Here is a 23,376-nt window from a genome sequence, read left to right as displayed (position 1 = left end):
GCCATATTTTGTTTAGCTTTGGCTGTGGATGGCTAGCAAGTTCCTATCCTGAGTTATCTAAAAAATGGAGGTATTTATTTAGAATCAAAAATCATTTGTAGCTAAGTCACTGGCAAAATGCTGGAGTTGCAAGTAGTGGACATTTAGCCCAATATATCTCGTAGCTTGGTTTCTTTATAATACTTAGTAACAGTATGATACTAAAGAAGATTCTTATTTAGTCACTGTTTCTGTCCTTCCAATCGGCAACTACAATAGTCACTAATTTATCGCTAATTATTTTACTTACATATCCATCAAATTTGAAGAGTCATTGAGTGTGGTGTCTGAAGGTGTTATAGTAAATGGAAATATTGGAGTTAAGGGAAGCAATTCTGCAGTCACATCTATTTCATACCATTTGCTGATGATGAAAGAACTAACGTCACTTCAACCACTTTTCTGATCTGTTGTCACTTCACTAACAATATCAGTGTGTGAAGTCTTCTGACCCACCAAATTCCATATCCAACTCCTGATCTCTCTCCATAACAAAAAAGACAACCAGAAAAACCAGTCATTCTATAAAATTCAGAATATTGTTAGGTTGGTGAGTATTTAAGGTGTTAAAAACAGTAACTTCAGACTACTACTTATCTATAATGAAATACCATCTTAAAATAGCTCCACAAATATCTATAAAATTTCAAAGTGAAGCAAAGACTTGTAATTTGCATTAAATGTCCAGATTTATAAAATGGTTCACTTCATAATATGAGATGCAGGGGGGAATGACGATGATGATACAATATCAAAGAGTCACAATTGAAATTAGTCAAGTCATACAAATACCTGGGTGTAACACTTTGGGGGATACAAAGTGAAATGGTAAAATAGGCTAATTCATATGAAAAGCAAGTGGTAGACTTTAGTTAATTGGCAGAATGCTGGGAAAATGCAATCAGTCTACAACAAACTCATCCAACTCATCCTAGAATATTGCTCACATATGTGATACACATACCAAATAGTATTAACACAGAGTACTGAATGTATAAAAAGAAGGGCAGGACAAACAGTCACAGGTTTGTTTGACTCACAGAAAAATGTCACAGAAATGTTGAAGAACTTGAATTGTCAGAAGAATGAAAATACACCTCGACTATTCCATGGCAGGCTAGTTACAAATTTTCAAGAATCAACATTATGTAAAAACTCTAGGAATATACTACATTTCCTACCTATTGCTCCCACTGGGATTGTGAAGAAAAGACTAGGCTAATCACATCACATACAGAGTCATTTAAGCAGTCATTCTTCATGAGCTCCTTATGCAAATGCAACAGGAATAAGCCTTAATATATGGTACAAGGGAAGCAACCTTTGTCATGCACTTCACAGTGGTTTGCAAAGTATGCATGTAAATATAGAAGTATGTAGGGAAACCACTGAAAATCTATATCACAAATGTCACATGGGAATCTGAATTCCAGTCTTCTTGGCTTCGAGTCCAGTACTTCCTCTCTTGGCACCAGTGGACAAAAAAATAATATGAATAATGTGAGAACTTCAGCCAACTATTTAAGTAGTTAAAGATCAGCAATAGCTTATAAGAGCACTTATTTACTGATAAAATTTATTGTCAGCAAATCATTCAAGTTTGAAAGCAATAGTAATAGCAATATTCACAGACTCGATACCAGAAGGGACACCCATCTTCCAAAGGTGAATCTGATGATGGATCAGAAAGGAGTGAAACAAACAGCTGCAAAACACTGAAAATCTTTTAAATAAAATTGAGTGTCACAGGCAGCAGAAGAGTTTTTAAGTGCAGGTTCAAGTTGTTCAAAGATGAAGTCTTAAACAGAAATGCACCCTCAGTTACACAGATGTAAATTTGCAGCATGCAATGGCAAAAGTGTATTTAATAAATGAATGTTTTGTTTTACTTGTAGTACACCCCTCAATATATTGCATAATGGAAACATGATTGATGTTATTAACAACTAATTCCATAAAGTTCTCTTTGAATGAAAAACTGTACTAAAATCTACTGTAATGCACCTCATTGAATTTGTTCATATTTATCATATAAGGCTTACTTGTTTTCTCCATTTTCTTCTTTGACCATATGGTGGTTGGGTCATCTGCCCAGTAAAGCAGTTCTTCACCAGCTTGAATGTCAATAGATGTTACAAAATAAAGATGACCATCACGAGGAAGTGGAACAATATTACGTTGATCACGTGTAGGAGCTGGCCTTAAGTAACGTAGCCAGTTGGAGCTATTTGCATCCTGTGTACTTATATATAACCGGTCACTTCCTGTCATAATCTATAAAAAGAAATAACAACACAATCTTAATTTCACAAGGAGACAGAAAGCCCGACCAGTGCTTAAGGCTTGCCCAGTACTTACCTTCACAAGACAAAATTGTAAATACTACTAATACACACATGCAAAAATACAAAAACTATCTTAGCTTTTGGAATTATTAGTTGCTTCCCACAGAGCAGAGAGGGATGATTTCTGGAAATTTGGAAAGGATGGGTAGATCACTCATACCCAAGATGAAAGGGAAGCTAAACTGAGTAGAGACCAAATAGAAGCAATTAGGAAGATGTCCTTTGTAGATTAATAATTTCAATTGTATTACACAAAATACAATCAACTAAAAAGATTTTCATTCTGACAAATAACTTTCCTTTTATCATAACTTCTGCATCTTTGAACTCTCCACACTGACCATAAAAGCTCATTTTGATCACTTTTTCTGTAGTGCAACAACAGTCAGCATTAGCACTTGTGCCAGCATAGTCAATAAGGGCATATAATACCACTTATCAGTTTCTGCCATCAACTTGGGACGGATGCCATTTATAGATCTGTGGCAGAAAGCCCTTAAGTTTGCCGATGCCATATTTAGCACTGGGAACCTCCCATTTCTGGTGTGTTCCCACAGGTCTTATTCACAGATGTCTAACAAAATTCCTACAATGCAATAGTTGCACTCGTTTGCTTTGTCTTACTGTGTTCAGTGGATGTTATGATGATTGGTGTACACGCCACGGTCTAATAAAGTTGTTCTAACATTCTTGGTTGTGTTGTGTATCAAAGTTACACCAGTTGACCTAGTACTTTCTGTATAAACTGTCACCCCTATCTGTCAATAGTCTTCTTGAAAGAGGGTGAAGAAGGAGATAAGACATTCAGAGCACACTGTTGCCCTTCAGGTGGGAAATTGCCCCTAAAGTTGGAAGGCTCGACAATGATCAACAATAACAGGATGCAGGAGGAAATAGAAACAACCATTGCATTAAACACATATAATATGTATTCACAGTAAATGTGGACCATAAGTGTAAAAGTGCCATTGTAGCATAATGTACCAAAAACACCCCACAGTGTATCCAGGTTGGTATCGGACTAGCAAGATTCCGTCTGACGTCAATAATGGTTGTGTGAGATCTGGCGGATCCAATGGCGTGTGTCCACTGGGCCACACGTCCAGCAGCTCTATATTCTGAGTGCCCTGTGTCACCACAGTATAGGATGGCTGGCAGCAGCCACTCAGTGCATTTGCGCTTGGAGCCACTTCTCCACGTGACACCATCTAGTCATGGCTCCAACACCATAGATTGTGCTGTGGTACAGACAACCACATCCTTGGGGGCACTGTGATAATTGAACTCTGCTTCTTGCTGCCTTTGTAGTTATGAGTCTTCATACACTTGGAAGGATACAAGTTAAGTAAATCTATTTTTTATTGTGTTAACTTGTTCACCAATCATTTCTGCTCCTGCCCCGGTTTCCTACGACGACAGTTGCCACACCACTCTGTCGCCCACTTCTCCTTACCATTGTGCAACAAGTCATACACAACAGCCATGATAATCTCTTCAATGGCAAAATATTTTAGATTAATCCCATATATTTGGAAGATAACTATTCAGGCGGTGATGAACATGGCAAAAGATCTGAAAATGAGCCACAGTGTGGATGTCACTAGTCTAAATGTAGTAGGGAAACTAGATAATCTGAAAAGTGAAATGAAGATGTTAAATCTAGGTATAACAGAAGACAGTGGAGTTAAATGGAAGGAAGACAAAGATATTTGATCTGCCGATATAAAGTAACACTAACAGTGTTAAAGAAGAGCATAATGAGGTTCGGACTGGTCATAAATAGGAAGGTACAACAAATCATGAGTTGGTGTGACAGTTCAGTGATAGGGTACGCACCTAAGAATTGAAACCAAATCAGAACCAACAAATACAGTTAAGTTATAAAAGCCAAAGTCACACACAGAAGGTGATAGGACAGTGACATAACAAAAATGGAATGGATAAATCAGTGTGCAAGAAGGTGATGAACTGTAGTATGACATGGAATAAAAGGCAGAGTTTGGAAAGATACAAGCTTGGCAATATGAATGAGAGAGGCTAAGATCTCAGACTTTTGCAATAAATTCCACATTGTAAGAGCACATAAATTGTTGAAAATATCACAAGAGCAGGGGTATGCTTGGAAAAGGCCAGAAGAAAGGTGAAGATACCAGCTGAACTACATTATTAAGAGACAGATATTCCAAAATCAATTGTTGGATTGGAAGGCATACTAGGAATAGATATAGGCTTAGATCACAATTTAGTTCTGATAAAGCTTAAGTTCAAGAGAATCACCAGGAAGAATCAACACACAAAGAAGCCAAATACCGAACTATTGAGGAATGATGATGCACATTTCAGAGTTCTCTAAGGCTGTTGAAACTGTGGTAATGAATACCTAAAAGGTAATTCAGTTGAAAATGAATGGATACATCTAAAAAGGGTAATAACAGAAGTTGGACTGGTTGGTTGGGTATAAATGGATCAAACTATAGGGTCGTTAGTCCCTTTTTCCTGACGCAAGCAAGGCTCAAGGTACAAAAACACCAAACACCTCACCTAAAAAGAAAACGAATGGAATGAACAAAAAAATGAGGAAACCTACATTACAAGGAAAAGGAGAAGAAGTTGTTAAAACCATAGAGCAGATGGTCTGGACTGGCTCATCACAATAATAAAGAGGATGAGCCAACCACTCTGCAACACATTAAAATGTCCACCCCAAAAAGACAAGGCGAGATGAACACATGTAGGGAAAAGACAACCACCAAGACAAACAAATGCAAAGAAAGTGTGACAGAGTTCAAATGGAGGGAGGGTGGCGACCTTAGAGAGAAGGCTAAATGCCCACCCTTAGATGGTACGATAACCCCCCCCCCCCCCTCCCCACAAATAAAATTTAAAACTAAATCTGCTGTTGAGGTATTGTCGCCCAACACTGAAGGTAGGGAACTGGGAAGGTTAGAAGTCTGCCGAAGAATGGCTAAAAGTGTGCAGTACAACAAGATGTGGACGACAGTCATATGTGAGCCACAGTGACACCGAGGCGGATCCTCGCAACGGAGGAAGTAGCCATGTGTTAGCCACGTATGGCCAATGCGGAGCCGGCAGAGAACCACATAGTTCCTGCGAGAGGCCGGCCTGGAGGTCTTCCACACATTTGTAGTCTCCTCAAGGGCACGTAGTTTGTTGTGCATACTGAAATTATGCCATTCCGTCTCCCAAATCTGAAACACCTTGCGGCGTAATAATGATCACAAGTCAGTTACAGGGATGCCAATCTCCAGAAGAGGTTTCCGCGTAGCCTGTTGGCAAGTTCATTTCTTGGGATTCCGACGAGGCCTGGGGTCCACACCACGGAACAACTGGACCGTTCCAGGGCATAGATGGACTCCTGGTCGCTACCAAAGGATGGCGGCGGTAGCACTGGTCGATAGCTTGTAGGCTGCTCAAGGAGCCAGTACAGAGGAGAAACGACTCGCCAGGGCATGAGCGGATGCGCTCAAGAGCACAAGAAATGGCCACCAGCTCTGCAGTGAAAACACTGTGGCTGGCAAGGAGCGCTGTTCAATATGTCCTCCATGAATATACGGGAAGCCAACGTGGCCATCAGCAATCGAGCCGTCAGTGTAAACCACTTCACGGTCCCGGTACATGTCAAGAATCGAGATGAAGTGACAGTGGAGAGCCGTGGGGTTAACCGAGTCCTTAGAACCACGTGAAAGGTCCAGGCGAAGCTTCGGCCTAGGTGTACACAATGGAGGCGTACGTGAATGGACCTTGAGTATAGGAGGTAAAGGCAAGGACTCCATGTCAGACAGAAGAGATCGGATGCAAACCACAATTGTAAGCCCTGACCTGGGCCTCTGATGCGGAAGTTGAACTGCCGTGGACGGGAAAAGGAGACGGTAATTCGGATGCTCAGGAGAACTATGAATGTGTGCAACATAACTGGTGAGCAGTTGTTCACGCCTAACCTTCAATGGAGGGACTTCGGTCTTCACCAGGACACTGATTACTGGACTCGTCCTAAATGTTCCTGTTGCCAGTCGAATGCCACAGTGGTGCACAGGGTCGAGTAAACACAACGCTGAGGGCACCGCAAAACCATAAACCAGACTGCTGTAATCAAGGCTGGATTGAACAAGGGCTCTGTAGAGTTGCAGTAGTGCAAAGCGATCTGCACCCCAGTTAGTGTTACTAAGGCAATGGAGGGCATTGAGGTGCTGCCAGCATTTCCGCTTCAGCTGATGAAGATGAGGAAGCCACGTCAATCAGGCATCAAAAACCAGTCCTAAGAATCGATATGTCTCCACTATCATGAGTGGATCATCATTAACGTAAAGTTCTGGTTCAGGATGAACGGTGCGATGCTGACAGAAATGCATGGCACATGACTTCGCGGCTGAAAACTGGAAGCCATGGGTTAGAGCCCATGACTGTGCCTTGCGGATGGCTCCCTGTAGGTGCCATTCAGTAACACCAGTAGTGGTGGAGCAGTATGAAATGCAGAAGTCGTCTGCATACAGAGAAGGTGAGACGGACAGCCCTATAGCTGCTGCTAGACCATTAACGGCCGCTAAAAATATAAATACACTCAATACAGAGCCCTGTGGGACCCCATTCTCCTGGATATGGGGGGGAACTATGGGAGGCACCAACTTGGACACGGAAAGTACAGTGCGATAGGAAATTTGGATAAAAATTGGGAGTGGGCCCCAGAGACCCTGCTCATTTAATGTGGCAAGGATATGGTGTCGCCAGGTTGTGTTGTAAGCTTTTCATAAATCAAAAAAGATGGCAACCAGGTGTTGGTGTCTGGAAAAGGCTGTTCAGATGCCAGACTCGAGGGGAAACTAGATTATCAATAGTAGAGTGGCCCTGGCGGAAACTGCCCTGGCATGGAGCCAGTAGGCCCCGTGAGTTCAGGACCCAACACAACTGTCAACTTACCATACGTTCTAACAGCTTACAAAGAACTTTGGTGAGGATGATGGGCCGATAGCTATCCACATCAAGTGGGTTTTTACCACATTTGAGCACTGGAATGATGGTGCTCTCCCACCATTGCAATGGAAAGACGCCATCATACCAGATCCGGTTGAAGATGAGCTTGTAGTTGGACGAGAGATGTTTGATCATCTGACTGCGGATTTGTTCTGGACCAAGAACTGTATTGGGGCAATGTGCAAGGGTGCCGAAGAGCTCCCACTCTGTAAATGGAGCATTATAGGGTTCACTGTGACGTTCAGTGGACGAGAGGGCTTTCCTTTCCATCTGCTGTTTGAGGGTCCAAAATGCTGGGGGATAATTCTCTGATGCAGAGGCTAGAGCATAGTGCTCAGCAAACTGCTTGGCAATTCCGTTTGCAGCAGTAGATAACATGCCATTGATGTTAATGCCAGTAACACCTGTCGAGGTCTGGTACCCACAAACACATCTGATCTTTGTCCAGACTTGGGAAGGCGATGTATGGCACCCAATGGTCAAGACGTACTTCTCCCAACACTCCTGTTTCCATCTTTTTATAAGCTGGTAAATTAGGGCAGAGCCGTTTAAAAGCTAGGGACGGATGGGTGCTGCTTATGTCGCTGTAGAGCTCGCCAACGCTCTTTAATGGCCTCAGTGATTTCCGGCAACCACCAAGGTACTGACTTCCACCAGGGGCACTCTAAAGAACAAGGGATCATGTTTTCCACTGCAGAAATGATCGTCCTAGTGACCTGCTCAACTACCACATCGATCGTACCATGTGGTGGAGATTCAATGGTGACAGCAGAGGTGAAGGCGTCCCAGTCTGCCTTGTTTAAAGCCTATCTTGGTAGACATCCAGGGGAATAGGGCTAGGGTGGTGACAGGAAAATCGGACAGTGGTCACTACCACACAAGTCATTGTGGGCTCTCCAGTGGACAGATGGGAGAAGTCCTGGGCTGCAGAGGGATAAATCAATGGCTGAGTAAGTGCCATGAGATACATTGAAATGTGTGGGGGCCCCAGTATTTAAGAGGCAGAGGTTGAGTTGAGACAGGAAAGTTTTGACATCTCTACTTTGACCAGTAAGCACAGTGCCACCCCACAAGGGGTTATTGGTGTTAAAATCTCCCATAAGTAGGAAAGGTTTATGGTGGTGTTGAATCAGTGCAGACAATGCATTCAGGGGTACTGCAACATCTGAAGGAAGATATATGTTGCAGACAGTTATTTCCTGTGTCGTCCTTATCCTGACAGCCACAGCTTCAAGAGGGGTTTGACGGGGCAGATGTTCACTGCATGCTGAGTTCATAACATAGACACAAACTCTCCCTGACACTCTATTACAGTTGCTACAGTTCTTGTAATATGCCCTATAGCCGTGAAGGGCAGGGGTCCGTATTGCCGGGAACCAGATTTCCTGGAGGGCAATGCAGAAAGCCGGTGTAAAGCTTAAGGGGAGCCGGAACGATGAAAATGACAAAATTAACGGGTTTTTTTGTTTTTTTTTCATTATAAAATTATTTGGAGTTTTCTGAATAAAACAAAACAAGTTTCACCCTCCTAATTGTGTTTTTTATTGCTGCAAAGTTGACGCGCCGCGTAAACAGTTGTAGCGACTTGGTGTGTCACCTCTGATGGTGCTGCTCGCTGGCTGCAAAGCAGGGTATCGTTGCGAAATTAGATAGTGTTTTGATTTCCAACGTTGTATGGCTTTATCTCTGTGACAAGTGACTGTTCATATCGGTGAACATCAATGCTACGCTGTGTGTGTTGATTTGTGGAGTTTGCTTTGTGTTGTTTAGCTGTTCAATTTTGCGTATTTGACGAATTTTCCTCGTACCTGTTTTATGTATTTGATTTGTGGATATCAATATGCCCCAGTTCAGCAATCGAGTGTTTAAGAAAAGGCACAATGAGTGGAAGAAGAAATCTGTTGTTGTTTTGAAGGGAAATGCTGCTCAGACTGCTTCACCGACTACTCCAGATGAATGTGATAGAACTTCTTCCAGCAAGAAACGTTGTGACAGTAAAGAAAAATTTGAAAACTATGAAAGTGACAGTAATGATGTGAATGAAATAATTAATATTTCCTTGATTTCTAATATTTTGAAACATAACGTATTACGCCAAGTTTGCAAAGAAAGAGGACTGGAATTGAAAATAACTTCACATATTGGTTTGGCATGTAAAATGTTATTGAAGTGTAAAAGAAGTTTCATTTTCTAATTCTAACAGTATTCCTCATAGTGGTAATAGTGGAAAGAAGGTGTATGATATAAATGTTAGGCTAGTGTATGGCTTGCATTGCATTGGCAAGGGCAGTGCTGCAGGGATAATGTTATGTGGAATTATGAACTTGCCAAAACCACCAACCAAGTTAGGATTTTATAATGAATTGGTGGGATCTTCTGCTGAAGATATTGCTCAAGCAACAATGAAGGAAGCAGTTGAAGAAATTGTGACAGATAATGGGAATTGTAAGTGCAGCATATGTGTGAAAGTGTGCTCACAGGCAGCCATCAATCAGTGGTGAATGCCTTTCTTATGCAACTGGTTTAGAGGCTGCATGATAAAGGATGATTGTGGGAAGAACTCTGATTAATAATTCACATTTCCCAAAAAAGCCTGCAGCTCCTGTAAGTTTTGGTGGTGAGGTATTCCACATGTTCCTGGAAAAACTGGCATTGTCTAAGAAGCACATTAGCCCAGCAGCATACAATATAGCGAATAGGGTGCAAAAGATTCACAGGTGGTCCTGACGTGTAGCAATCACAGTCAAGATAGATTGTGCAAGTGTGGACATGGTTAACTGTTCCAGATATCTCAGGAAGATCACTGGATCAGAACAGATCTGAAAAAGCAAACGTCTGTATTTGTATAAAGTGAAGGTAGTGTTGATCATTATGATGTTTTGCAACTCCTTATTCAGTGGCATCTGCAAATGTGTGTTAGCAAGGCCAGTCTAAAAAAAAAAAAAATTCTTCCAGCAAGCTTTGTGAGGAAGTCTTTTGGACATGGTGTAGGAGAGATTTTGAATTGTGCCTGAGCACTTATTGTTGATTCAATATCTCTGCATTGCCAGAGGGAGAAACTGGATTTCCTTACCACTGCCAGAGGCATGGTCCAAGTACTTGTTTTAACTGGGTTGATTAGTTGGTTGGCTTGTTGGTTTACTGATGAAAGGGACCGAACGATGAGCTCATCAGTACCTCCTGCCTGGAACAGCTAAGTCAACAAAATTACACCCCAAAGAAGGGCCTAGAGCATGAAACCCAAGGAAAGAAAACCCCAGGGTCTACCCAATGCCTAGAGAAAAGAACATGGAAGAAGAAAAGGAATAAAGGCAAGCAAGGTGCCCTGTACAGGGAGCAGCCACAGATCCCCAAAGTTAGACAGTACAATGGGGGACGTACACCCTCCCCCCCTCGGTTACTTATCATACTTGTCAGAGGCACACCACCCAGACAAGACTAGCAACATGGATAGGGTGAGAGAAACACAGTGGAAGAACATCAAGTCAAACAGAACACGTGAGGAGAAGGGAAGAAGAGCAAAAGAAAGGGTAGAGTGAGTGCTGGGGCAGACCATCAAACCCAGCAGCCACTGGCCAGAGAAGGCAACAGGGCATCCTGCCAACCCCTCTATGGGTCGACAAAGCTGAGGCGCCCTTCCTTAGAGAGAGTGATAAAAGCTCCTTTCATGAATAAACCAAAAAACCAGATCAGCTACAAAGGCTTTATCTGTTAACACCAGGGGTAGTGAAACAGGAAGATTAAGAGTCTGCCGCTGGGAGGCTATGTTGGGACAGTCCAGTAAAATGTGGATCAATTTCAAACAGGTACCTCGACAACAGTGGGACACATCCTTGTGATGAAGGAGGTGACTGAGTCAGCCAAGTTGGCCAATGTGGAGCCAGCAAAGGACGATAAAGTCTTGTATGGAGGACCTCCACAAATTTGTGGTCTCCTTTACCAGCCATAGTGTGTTCAGCAGTCAGTGTAAGACAATCCATATTCCAAATCCTTAGAAGTTGATGGCATAATACTGACTGAAGGTCCAGTTCCAGAATGCCAATCTCAAGGTGGCGGCTTGCCAGTAGCCAATTTGACCAGCTTGTCAGCGAGCTCATTCCCGGGGATCCTAATGTGACCCAGGGGACAGACAAATACCCCAAGCATCCACATTGTTTGAGGGCAAAAAGGGAATCCTGGATGATCAAGACCAAAGGATAGCGAGGGTAACACTGGTCAGGAGTGTGTGAACTGCTCAGAGTCACTATAGATGAGGAAGCACTCACTGGTGCAGGTGAGGATATACTGAATAGCAAAAGAGGTGGCTAGCAACTCTGCAGTGAAAACACTGCAGCCATCCAGCAAGTACCGAAGTTCATTACATCCTGCATGGATGCAAGTGCCAACCACCGGGCCATCAGTATAGACTACTTCTGAACCCTGAAACCTGCCGAGGATGGAGAAGAATTGGCAACTGAGGCTACTGGACCTTGTGACAAGTCAAGACAGAGCTGTGGACAGGGGATACACCACAGACGTTTGTGTGAGCAGGCCCAGAGAAGAGGTGGTATAGAGGGAAGCTGGAGTTCAGAAAAAAAAGGGACCAGATGTGGACAGCATTTGTAACCCCAGACGTGGGCTGGCAATGCGGGAGGTTGCTCCCTGTTTCTGGTAGGAAGAGACAGTAGTTCGGGTAATGCGGGGAACAGTGGATGCTTAACACATAAGCAATCACCTGTTGTTTCTGCAGGACCCGCAACAGTGGAACCCGTGCCTCCTCTAGGAGGCTAATCACAGGATTAGTCCAAATGGTGCCAGCTGCCAGCCATATCCCACAATGGCGTATTGGGTCACACATCTCTTAACATCGAAGGTCATGTTGAGTCATTTGCAAGACTCCCATAATCTAGATGGAACTGGATCAATGCTTTGTAGAGCTGCAGCAGGGCAGAGCAGTCCACAACCCAGTTGGTATAGCAGAGGAATCAAAGAGCACTGAGGTGTGACCAACATGTTCGCTTTAGTTGACGAAGATGGGGAGTCCATGTCAACCAGGAATCACCATGAGAGTCCACAACATTGAGGGGCTGGCCATAAAGGTAAATATCCGGAAGGGGATAGACAGTATGGCAGCAAAAGAAATGCTTAACACATGTCTTGGCAGCTGAAAATGGAAGCCAAGAGTGATAGCTCAAGATTGCGCTCAGTGTTATGCTCCCTGCAGTCTGCATTCAGCAACACCCATCACAGATGAACAGAAGTAAAGAGAAAATCAGCACCATACAAAGAGGATGAAATCACAGGCCCCACAGCCACCACCAGACCATTGATAGCCATTAAAAAGAGAGGGACGCTCAAAACAAAACCCTGCAGCACCCCAGTCTCTGGCAGATAGGTGGTGCTAAGTGAGACATAATATGGAAGAAAGTCCCAGATAAAAATCGGGAGTGGGCCATGGAGGCATCACCCATGTAAGGTGGTGAGGCTGTGGTGCCACGAAATGGTATCATAAGATTTATGCAGATCAAAGAAGATTGCAACAAGGTGTTGACATTGGGTGAAAGTTGTTCAAATAACAGACTCCAGGTGGACTATCTTATCTGCAGTAGAGCAGATTGTATGCCACCTTTGGCCAACTGCTACGACTGCCAAATCTGACAATGAAAGTCAAATTGTGATAATTATGAGAAACGATGATTAACAGCAGCAAACCATGAAAATAGCTTATAACAAAAGAGTCCTAAATCTACACCACACTGTAAAGCAAACAGTGGCAGCGACCACTTATGATACACGGACATCATCTGAAGATCGCAATCTCCCTGTAATGGATTCATCACAATAAAAACACTAACAACCTCAATAATTTCCTTTATATCATCAAACATCTCTATCATCTGCAGAGATAGTTGGCATATATACTTTTATGGCTGTGTTGGGTCTTAGCTTTGTGTGTATCTTGGCTACAACATATGTTTGCTATACTGTAGCTTACACATATTCCTATTTTCTTATTCATTATTAGACCCATTTCTACATTACCCCTCTCTGACTGTGTTGATAACCCTGCACTGACCTGACCAGAAGGCCTGATCCTCCTGCCACCACACTTCACTTATTCTCACTAAATCTACCTTCACCCTACCAATTCCCTTTTTAAATTCTCTAATCCACCTGCCACATTAAGGGATCTAACATTCCACAGTGGAGTCAGTAAAGTATCAGTCTTGTTTTTCATGGTCAATCTGGTGTTTTTAACATCAATCAACAGGGCCTGAAACTGTGAATGGCTGAAACCAAGGGAAGACTACAGCTGATATTTTTTTCTAAGGACATGCAGCTCTACTGCATGGTTTAATGATGGCATCCTCTATGGTAAAATATTGTGGAGGTAAAATAGTCCCCTAGTCAAATGTCCAGGCAGGGACTGCTCAGGTGGTTGTCCTCACTAAACAGTATTACAGTGCCAAGAGTATATAAAATGAACCTATTATCTCTGGGTAAAATTCAGAATATGGTTAGGAATTTTAAGAAATAAAACAAGTAAAAACTCAAGGAGGGGATCATCAAAACCTCAAAAAAGCTTCTTTCAAGCCATCTGGCACATCAGAGGCCAAGACCGTTTCTTTGTGAAACGTAAACCTTATATCACCCATGCACCACCAGAACAACACAAATATCCCAACAGAATACACTACCACTGCACTGCCCGAATGAATGCCGGGAAAACAGAACATAATTTTGTTAATTTCTGTTTATAAGAGTTGCATGTTACTGTAGTTATGAGATTTTGCTCAGGGAGACTGAACTGCGAACATGACTTGCCTTAAGCCCCAATGATTACACATAATGGAGAACTGCCACAACTACAAATATCTTGTTCTTTAATTATTAATATTTATATAAATGGAACGAGTAAAGGTAACCACTGACACACAGTTTACACACACAAACACACATGCAAAGATGCATAATTAAATGCTCCATTCATACTGTCAGCAAAAAGTATTATATTGGAAACAGAGCAATTACACACACTGATAATTATTATGAAGATATTTTTCTTTAGCAGAAGAGATGAATTTGAGCCAGTCAGGCATTCGAAAATCGTCTTTCATAGCAGTGAAATGCAAAAGTAATGAATTGGTTCTAGGATGATGATGTCATGAAACTTTGGGACCAGAAAACAAACAATGATACAGTGTTCAAGTGAGTGTTACAGTGTAGAAAATAAAAACCTAATATATTTGGAGCAATACGTTGGTAAGAATTCACTTTTGGAAAAGAGTTTTACCCTGCAAGAATCAAACAGATATCCAATACATACCAGGAAGCCCCTATGATGGTAGTTTTATTTAACAAGTTATGAAAAATTCATCACTGAAATTATAAAAGTACAAATAATCTGTACGAACATACATAATCAGGCATTAACAGCAAAATAATCTATGGACTAAATAACAATTCGTATTAATAAAATACTTTCATAATCCACACAATGGCAAGAGTTTTGCAGTGAAGACTTACCTCCCATATGTCCTTCATATTAAAGTCATCAGGAATGTCCATTTCTCTGATGGCTTGTCCAACAAGGGGTCCAAACTGAGTAAATGGCTGGATATGGGTCAATGCTACAACACTTAGTCCATGTTCAGCATTACACATTTTCAGAGTCAAACTGACAGGTAACGATGCTTCGGCATAACTCTGATGACCAGACCGTCCTTCGAGTATAGTCGGTTTACGTTCCTCCCCATCACAAGGGTTACTCACTATTACAGCACTAGTTCTTTCACTCTGCTCACGATGGTCAAACCATTGCTTGTATATTACAGAATCACTCACAATTGTTTGTGGACTGCGAAGAGGACAAGCTTCTAACAAATGACGTGAATTGCAATCACCACACATCTTAATCCTGATTGCAACACGTTGAATGTGAGGCTGCTGTTGCGCCTGATGCTGCTCTTGCTGTAGCTGCTGTGGCTGTTCCTCTTGTTGCGAATGTGGTGGTGTGGCAATTGGGGGGTCAATTTCCACATTTTTGAGAACATCATCTGATGTACAGGGCCATGAGACATTTTCCTCTTTTACACAAAGTTCCCTATTTCCATTTGCAAGACTACACTGACTATCTGCCTCAACCTCAATCATGTTGTTCTCATGAGGAAAGCCATCTTCTGGTGCTTTCCGAACATCGTGATGCTTCCTGTGAAGAAACAGGAAAAATAGTAAAGCGATTAGTCACAGGACACTACTCACAAATGTGAACAGATATACTAAAATCAGAAAAGTGAGAAAAATGAACTACAGAATTTTAACTGCATGTTATAAAAGTTATGTTCTCCTCTAATTATAAAATGAAGAGAGGTACAGAAACATATACTAAATTGTTGTCAACAGTGAGACACATTTTCCCTTGTCGAATTTACAACACAGCTAATTCAAAGGCATCAATAATTTTTAATCACGATGTGAAGTCTATGCATTGTTCTCTGTTGTTGAGACATATGCAAACAAAACAACAACAGAAAAACACTAAAGAGTTTCACGATGTACAGATGACCATACAAAAGTACTCCGTCTGTAACATTTACCCCATTAAATGCAAATACAAAGGTGCTCAGTAACACCATCTGCTGCAAAGAAAGATACATTAATTTAAAATTTTGCTACTAAAGGAAACATTTGCAGTCAAACTTATTTGGGACACTAGTTTGTTCCGAACGAAGAGCCGAGTTGATGAACTGCTCGAGTTCCCAGGAATTGAACGTAATTATGGAAAGTAACAATTGGATACTGTAGTGGTTACAGGCACATAACAGCACTAAGAGGAGGAAAAGGGGGGGGGGGGGGTAGGGGGGTTATGATGCAGTTAACACTGCATTTTCATTTTCAGTGTGTTCTCTTCAAATACAAAAATTCACAATAAGTTGTTTCATATCAGATGTCAACATTAACAGAGTACCTATATATCAAAATCACATATAGCCAGACAGCCAAAATTAAATCTCCATCTTCTACCTCCACTGTACATCCAGATTCATCTAAACAAGCATTCAACAGCTAACATAAATCAAATATAAAGAACTGCAGTCAGCAGTCCAGTAAGAGGAACAACAAATTAGTCAGCCACTCATATAGAACTATTCAGAAAGCTTATGTATATAAGGTTCACTCAAATGAAACCTGGTCAGTGCGTCTACCTTTGCCTTACACGTAAGGTGGCACCACGTAACTGCAGGTATGGGGGTGCCATCTATAGGTAGAGAGACTGACGCGTGTGCACTGTTTGGTGTTGCATAGCACTAGTGTGGTTTCACGCAAAAGAGAAGGTGGGCACACAAGTTATCGTCCACTACCGAATATGCAGGCGAGTAAGCAGGAACAATGAGGAGTGATTCGATTTTTGGTGGTGGAGGGAGTTAGAGGCCGTGAAATGTATCAACAGATGAAGGCTGTGTACGGTGAGTACAGTCTGAGTCGTTCAAGTGTTGTGGAATGGCACAAACAATACCTTGAGGTGACCGAGTCACTGGAAGACGACGATCATCCTGGACAGGATCATTGTGTCATCACACCGGAAATGGTGATGGAAGTGAACGTTTTAGTCTTGGACAACCACAGAATCACCGTGGACGAGATCCATCAGTTACTGGGTATAAGCGAGGGTGCCACCCAACCCATAATGCATCAACACTTGAACTTTCGAAAAATCTGTGTGCATTGGGTTTCCCACCAACAGATGGCTGAACAGCAAAATATTCAAATAGCACTGTCTTTGAGTCATCTGAAACATTATCATGAGGAGGAATACAGCTTTCTGTCGCATATTATCACAGATAACGAGCATGGTGTCACCATTTTGAACAGGAAAGCAAGTGTAAGAGCAAGCAGTGGAAACATGCGACTTCACCACCTCCAAAAAAAATCCAAGGACATGCACACTAGTTCTGGTAAGGTCATAATGTCCTTTTTTGACCACAAGGGCCCACTGCTTGTCAAGTTCCTGGAATAGGGAACACCATCAATGCCCAGCATTATCAAGCCACTTTATAGAACCTTAGACGAGCCATCAAGTTGAAACACCAAGGCATGTTGTCCAATGGTGTTATCTTGCTACAGGATAACACCCACCCACACACAGGCAATGCAGTGAAGACAACATTGCAGCAGTTTCGGTGGGAAACTGCTGGAACATCCACCGTACAATCCCGACCTTTCACCATGTGACTTTCATGTGTTTGGACCTCTAAAACAAGCTATTCGCAGACATCGATTCGCAACGGTTGATGAAGTGTATGACTGGGTCCAGGCTTGGATCTGACAGCAGCCTACTAGCTTCTTCAAGGATCGAATCGACTGGCTAGTGTCACAATGGGATAAATGTGCCAACAGCTTTGGCGACTATTTTTGAGTATGTGTACTGTGGGCATAACTACATTTTTGAGTTAATAAAATCATTATCAATACTTTACACTAGTGACTGGGTTTCATTTGAATGCCCCTTATATAAAGAGTGAGTCATAAAGGACTTTACAACTTTGGAATGATATAGATACTTATAGAGGTAAATTGCAGATCGGTAAGTGAGTTATTTTGTAGCAAACAGCCACAAGTCTCACATAATGTGTCAATTGTCATTTTGGTTCAATGTGGCTACTATTTGTGATGCAAAACCATCCCACTGGTAATCAATTTCTTCCCACATTCGTTACAGTGAATCAGGCAACGGCAGCATAGGTTCAGTTTTTCAGTTCTGCTAAATGGTTTGGTAGGGGAGGAACATACACACGGTTTTTAATGAAACCCCAGAGAAAGAAATCCAGTGGTGTCTAGTCTGGGCAGCAAGGTGGTCTTGCGACTGGCCCTTCATGGCCAATGCACATACTTGGGAAGCAGTTATTGAGGAAACCTTGAGGAAATCAGGTGGTGCAGCATATTGCTGGTAGTAAACCATTCCATCACTGTTATGTTAATTTATCTGTGGAATTAAAAAGTTTTCATGAAACTAAAACACACAGTGTGCACATTCCACATTAGTGAAAGTAGCCATTTAAATGTGTGCTACACTGGTGCTGCTGGTGGCGAAATGGGGTACTGATCCACTATGCGAATCAAATTTGAGATTGTCTGCTACAAAATGACACATCTACTGAGTCTGTAAGTTATCTCAATCAATTTGCATATCATTCCAAAGTTGTAAAGTCCTTTTAGTTACAATCTGAATAAAAGTAACCTGTCTAAGCAAAGGAATACGTACCTTCAGAAAGTACAGACAAAACAAAAGATTGTGAAAAATTGAATGACACTAGTGCACGTCCGGTTACTGTGCCGGGCACAACACAATTCTGCTATAATGAAAAAGGTAACACAGCTCTGGCAGCAAGAAAGAAAGGAAGATTAGGGTTATATTTTCCGCCAATGGTGAGTTTATTAAAAAAGGAGTACAAGCTCAGATAGGACGAATATGAGGAAGGACAAGGATGGGGAAGCCAGCTAGCCAAATCCTTTATAAAGAATCAATCATGGTAACCACCTTAAACAATTTACTAACTAATTTTAATGATTAATGAAAACCATCTTAGTTGTATTATTACAAGTTTATTGTGCTCTGACAGGTTTTGTTCTTAGAATATCTTCAGGTTGCCGAGCTGTGTTAAAATCATGACACAAATGAACTGGTTGTTGTATTTAATGTTCAAGACCAAATCCAGAAGCAATTTTCAAATGCTGCTTGTAGCACGAGATTAGAGCCAAACAAACAAACACATGAAGTGTTACAAGTGATAACTGGAAACCTAAAATGTTGGCAGGAGCAAATGAAGTGCTGGTGTTATCATAATAATGACAGCCCCACAGACTGCAAGGCCCCTGGCATACATAGCAAACTTATCATTTAGTGCAGGAGTGTTTCCAGAAAGGCTGAAAATCTCAAAAGTAAAGCCATTTATTTAAAAACAGAGACAAGTATAAGACAGAAAACTTATCAGCCAGTATTAGAAAAATTGATGAAGCAAAGAATCAACAAATATCTAAATGATCATAAACTGCTAAACACAAATCAATATAGCTTCCCGGCAGGTAAAATTTACTGAAACAGCAGTAATGTACTGCACTGAACAAATAATGAAAAACCTAGAAAAAGACAATGCTGTAACAAGAGTAAATTTAGATTTCTCCAAAGCATCTGATAATATCAATCATAGAATTATTTTAAAAAAAAGTTAGATGTCTTAGGTATTCATGGGACAGGGAAAATTTGGTTCGAATCATGCCTACAAAACAGAACACTGATTTCAACTTACTAAAAAAAGTCAGATGCAAAAAAAGTGAAAACAGGAATACCACAAGGCAGTAGTCTAGGTCCCATAACGTTTCTTGTCTATATAAGTTTGACATCCATACCACTACCATACTATTCACATATGAAACTAGAGTGATAAGTGCCCCAAAGCAACTGCTACAAACTACTACTAATCAAGTCCTAATGAATGTTCACTCTTGATTCAATGCAAACAGGTTGACATTATATGCAGTTTGGGAAAATAAGCCAAAACGTAATTCTTGATCTGGTGTTGGGTTACAAAGCTACAGACAGACTGACATCTACAAAATTGTTGGGTATTCATATTGATGGAAATAAATTTTAATGATCATGTAACAAAACTTTCACAGAAATTTAATTCTGCCCATTTTGCTCTTAGAATTATTGAAAATGTTTGTATCTCAGAGGATGCTAGGATGGCATATTTTGCCTGCTTTCAGTCTCTTGCAACATACAGAATACAACTTTGGGGTGTCACCACTTGCCACCTAAAACAATTTTTTATTATTATTTTTTGTGACAGAAGAGGGTATCCAAATAGTAACACACAGCCATCCACAGACACACTGCAAACCCACATTCGAAAAGCTTAAAATACTAACAATATTTTGTATGGTGCATGTGTGTTTCACCTTGTAGATTTTCAAACGAATGCCAACTTCCATAACTACAATACTCAAAACACAACAACACTCCATACACAGCAAACAAAAAGAACAAACACTCAAAAGCACATTCGCCATATTGGCACAAAACTTTACAACAGACTGCCAGTCAAATTCAGGAAGTTAGAAGTCAGAAAAAAATTAAAGCAGAATTTAATTTTCTACTCAAACAACGTTTTTACTCAAATGACACTGTAGGCCAATTAATATTTTCTGACCATGTTTATATTAAGGTAAAACTGAAAATACTGTCTTTTGCCTTGAAACTCTTTATTATATTTGCATACCTAATGGATAGCTGGATATAAAGGGGATGACAAAACAGACTCTGCAATTACAATACCATAAGCATGTGTGTCTATGTAGTTTTACTACTATGTATAGTATGGTCTTGTATTATTCTGTATTACTATTAACTGTATGACCTTGTACTTTTGGTAGTTCTTTATTTACATATTTGTATGTTCCACTTCCTTGAAATGGTTTCTCATAAATTTACATGTACTTTTGGACAACATCTATACAATATTTATTGCCTGCAGATGGATAAAGAAAACAAACCAACATGTGATTATTGCTCTACGCAGCACACTGGCAGGCAAGGTGACATGCATGTGTTGCATTAACAGCTGTTTCTGTAGTAAGATTAGCCCATGAGTGTGATGGACAACTAACTTGCTAGTTTTGTTCTCTCTCTCTCTCTCTCTCTCTCTCTCTCTCTCTCACCCCCTCAGGTCGTAGCAAGCCACCTCTTAAATTATGTCCATTGAGCATACTACTTTCTGGTCCTTCCCAAACTGTCGTGTCAGAAAGCATCATCACAAAATCAGAGAACTTTATTAAGCCTGACAAAAAATAGACTCTAATCCAAACTTTATGCAGACAGTTTCATTACCTCTTTGAATTACGTAGATGTAGGCAGAGCTCAACTCCATTACAATTTAATATTCTGCAACATCAAACAAGTGTTTCCTTTTTTGTCACTATTACAGTTATGTTCCGCTAAGCACTGGTGGTGAATAGAGTTTATGTTGGAAATATTCACAATTTACCTAATTTCAGGCTTTTATAAATTAGTAAGGGTGGATTCTCAATTCTACTTTTTTTTTAAAATTTGTGATTGTCTTTTTAATTACTTTTTTGTTTTCAGAATTGGCTCAAATGGTTCACATGGTTCTGAGCACTATGGGAGGTTTATACATGTAGTCTGCAGCGTGTGGTCGTACGGTAGCGTTCTAGCTTCCCGCGCCCGGGTTTGATTCCCGGTGGGGTCAGGGATTTTCTCAACCTCGTGATGACTGGGTGTTGTGTGATGTCCTTAGGTTAGTTAGGTTTAAGTAGTTCTAAGTTCTAGGGGACTGATGACCATAGATGTTAAGTCCCATAGTGCTCAGAGCCATTTGAACCATTTTTTTTTTTATTATACATGTAACATAATATGGATTTATTAAAATTAACAGAACATGGTTGGTATATACAATTTTCTTATATCCTTTTGTGTTCTATAACAACGAGACTTTGCTGACTGGTTCTATTCGACTTTTTCAGTATTTATGGGATCTGAAGGCACCAATTTCCTAGAGTGTCATCCTCAAGTGGCTGGTTCAAATCTTGCTAAATTCCATATTTATTAACAAATGGAAACGTTAACCAACAAAAACTGAATCTGGAACTTTAAATAAAAACAACATTTCCTATTTTAAATTCTGGCCGTATGAAAATAAATTAAAATTTAATAGACATGCAAATGCTTTGTCAAATGAAAAATTATCATCATTTTTATGTTTTCGATTATATGCATCAATAAGATGATTCAGTCCCTGAAAACAAAAATAATTTTATTTTCTATCTGATGCTTCACTCACCGATATCAAATGGCAGCAGTAGCAGTGGAGGGTACATGAAGTGTGTCAAAGGGGTGTGGAAAACAGTGAAGTCATTTTTGTAATGCAGAAACAGTGATTTATCTGAAATCCACAAAGGCACAATCACTGGATTTTGAGCCAAGGGCGGAAACATTTCCGAAACAGTTAAATCTTTAAGGTGTTGGTGTGCCGTCATGATTAAAGTATTTTGTGCCTGGCAAAATGGCGCTATCCAAAACAGTCACTGATGCAACAGTTAACAACCGACCACGCTGATGAAACAAGAAGCTATCAACAGTGCATACTCAATGACCGTTCAGCCGAACGTGGCTGTGTATGGGCCTCAGCAGCAGGCATCTGGTTCATAGGCCCAAGCTGACTGCTATTTATTGGTGATGAAGGCTGAAATTTGCATTCCAATACTGCAATTGGATGTCCACTGAATGGCGACTGGTAGCCTTTTCATCAGATTAATCACATTTTATGCTCTGTTGGACATTTGGCCAGTGGCGTGTACAGCATGAAATGTGTGAAAGCAAACATCCTGCATGTGTTACGGTCTGGGGAATGTTTTCATGACATTCTCTGGATAATCTCTTCATTCTGGAAGGCACAATGGATCTTCATAAGTATGTATCTCTCCTTGGAGACTGTACCAACCCCTACATGCAGTTTGTTTTTCCTCGGCACAATGGCATCTACCAGCAGGTCAATGCAATGTTGCACACAGCTCATGCTGTACATGCATGGATGAGTTTATTGGACTCCCTTGGACACCAAACTCCCTGGCATTAAACCCAATCAAGGATCTGAGGGACCCAACTCGATAGGGCTGCTTACACTGTCTAACTTCAGCTGAGAAACCTTACAGAGCAGACCATGGCTTTGGAGTTGACATGGCTCCACATCCCTGTCAGTACCTTCCAGAACCTTATTGACTTTCTTCTTGCACATCTTGCAGCACTCCACATTGTAAAAGGTGGTTATCCAGGCTTTCGACTGTATAAAGCTGCTATTTTTATTATAAAATTAGGTTTCATTATTTGCTGATTAATATTTTCTTTTGTTAATAAACACAGAATTTTAAAAAAAAGTAACTAACAGCAAGCTTTGAATTAGTGACTTTGCAATTACTACACACTGCTGTGCTACACTGTGGTCAGTTA

At 41.0% G+C, this 23,376-nt stretch overlaps 1 protein-coding gene across 1 annotated transcript in view; it reads right to left on the bottom strand.

Moving 5' to 3' along the window:
- Positions 1-23,376, bottom strand: part of LOC124606002 — a 141,849-nt gene that overhangs the window by 77,731 nt on the left and 40,742 nt on the right. The window contains exons 4-5 of the mRNA XM_047137964.1: positions 14,880-15,561; positions 2,082-2,313 (exon numbers count right to left, since the gene is read on the bottom strand). Coding sequence (XP_046993920.1) covers positions 2,082-2,313; positions 14,880-15,561 — 914 coding nt within the window. The remainder of the gene's footprint in view (positions 1-2,081; positions 2,314-14,879; positions 15,562-23,376) is intronic.

Source organism: Schistocerca americana, chromosome 3 (genome assembly GCF_021461395.2).
Source record: "Schistocerca americana isolate TAMUIC-IGC-003095 chromosome 3, iqSchAmer2.1, whole genome shotgun sequence".
In the NCBI taxonomy this organism is placed as follows: domain Eukaryota; kingdom Metazoa; phylum Arthropoda; class Insecta; order Orthoptera; family Acrididae; genus Schistocerca; species Schistocerca americana.
Note: the sequence above shows the minus strand (reverse complement) of the source record. Positions and strands in the feature narration are given on the sequence as shown.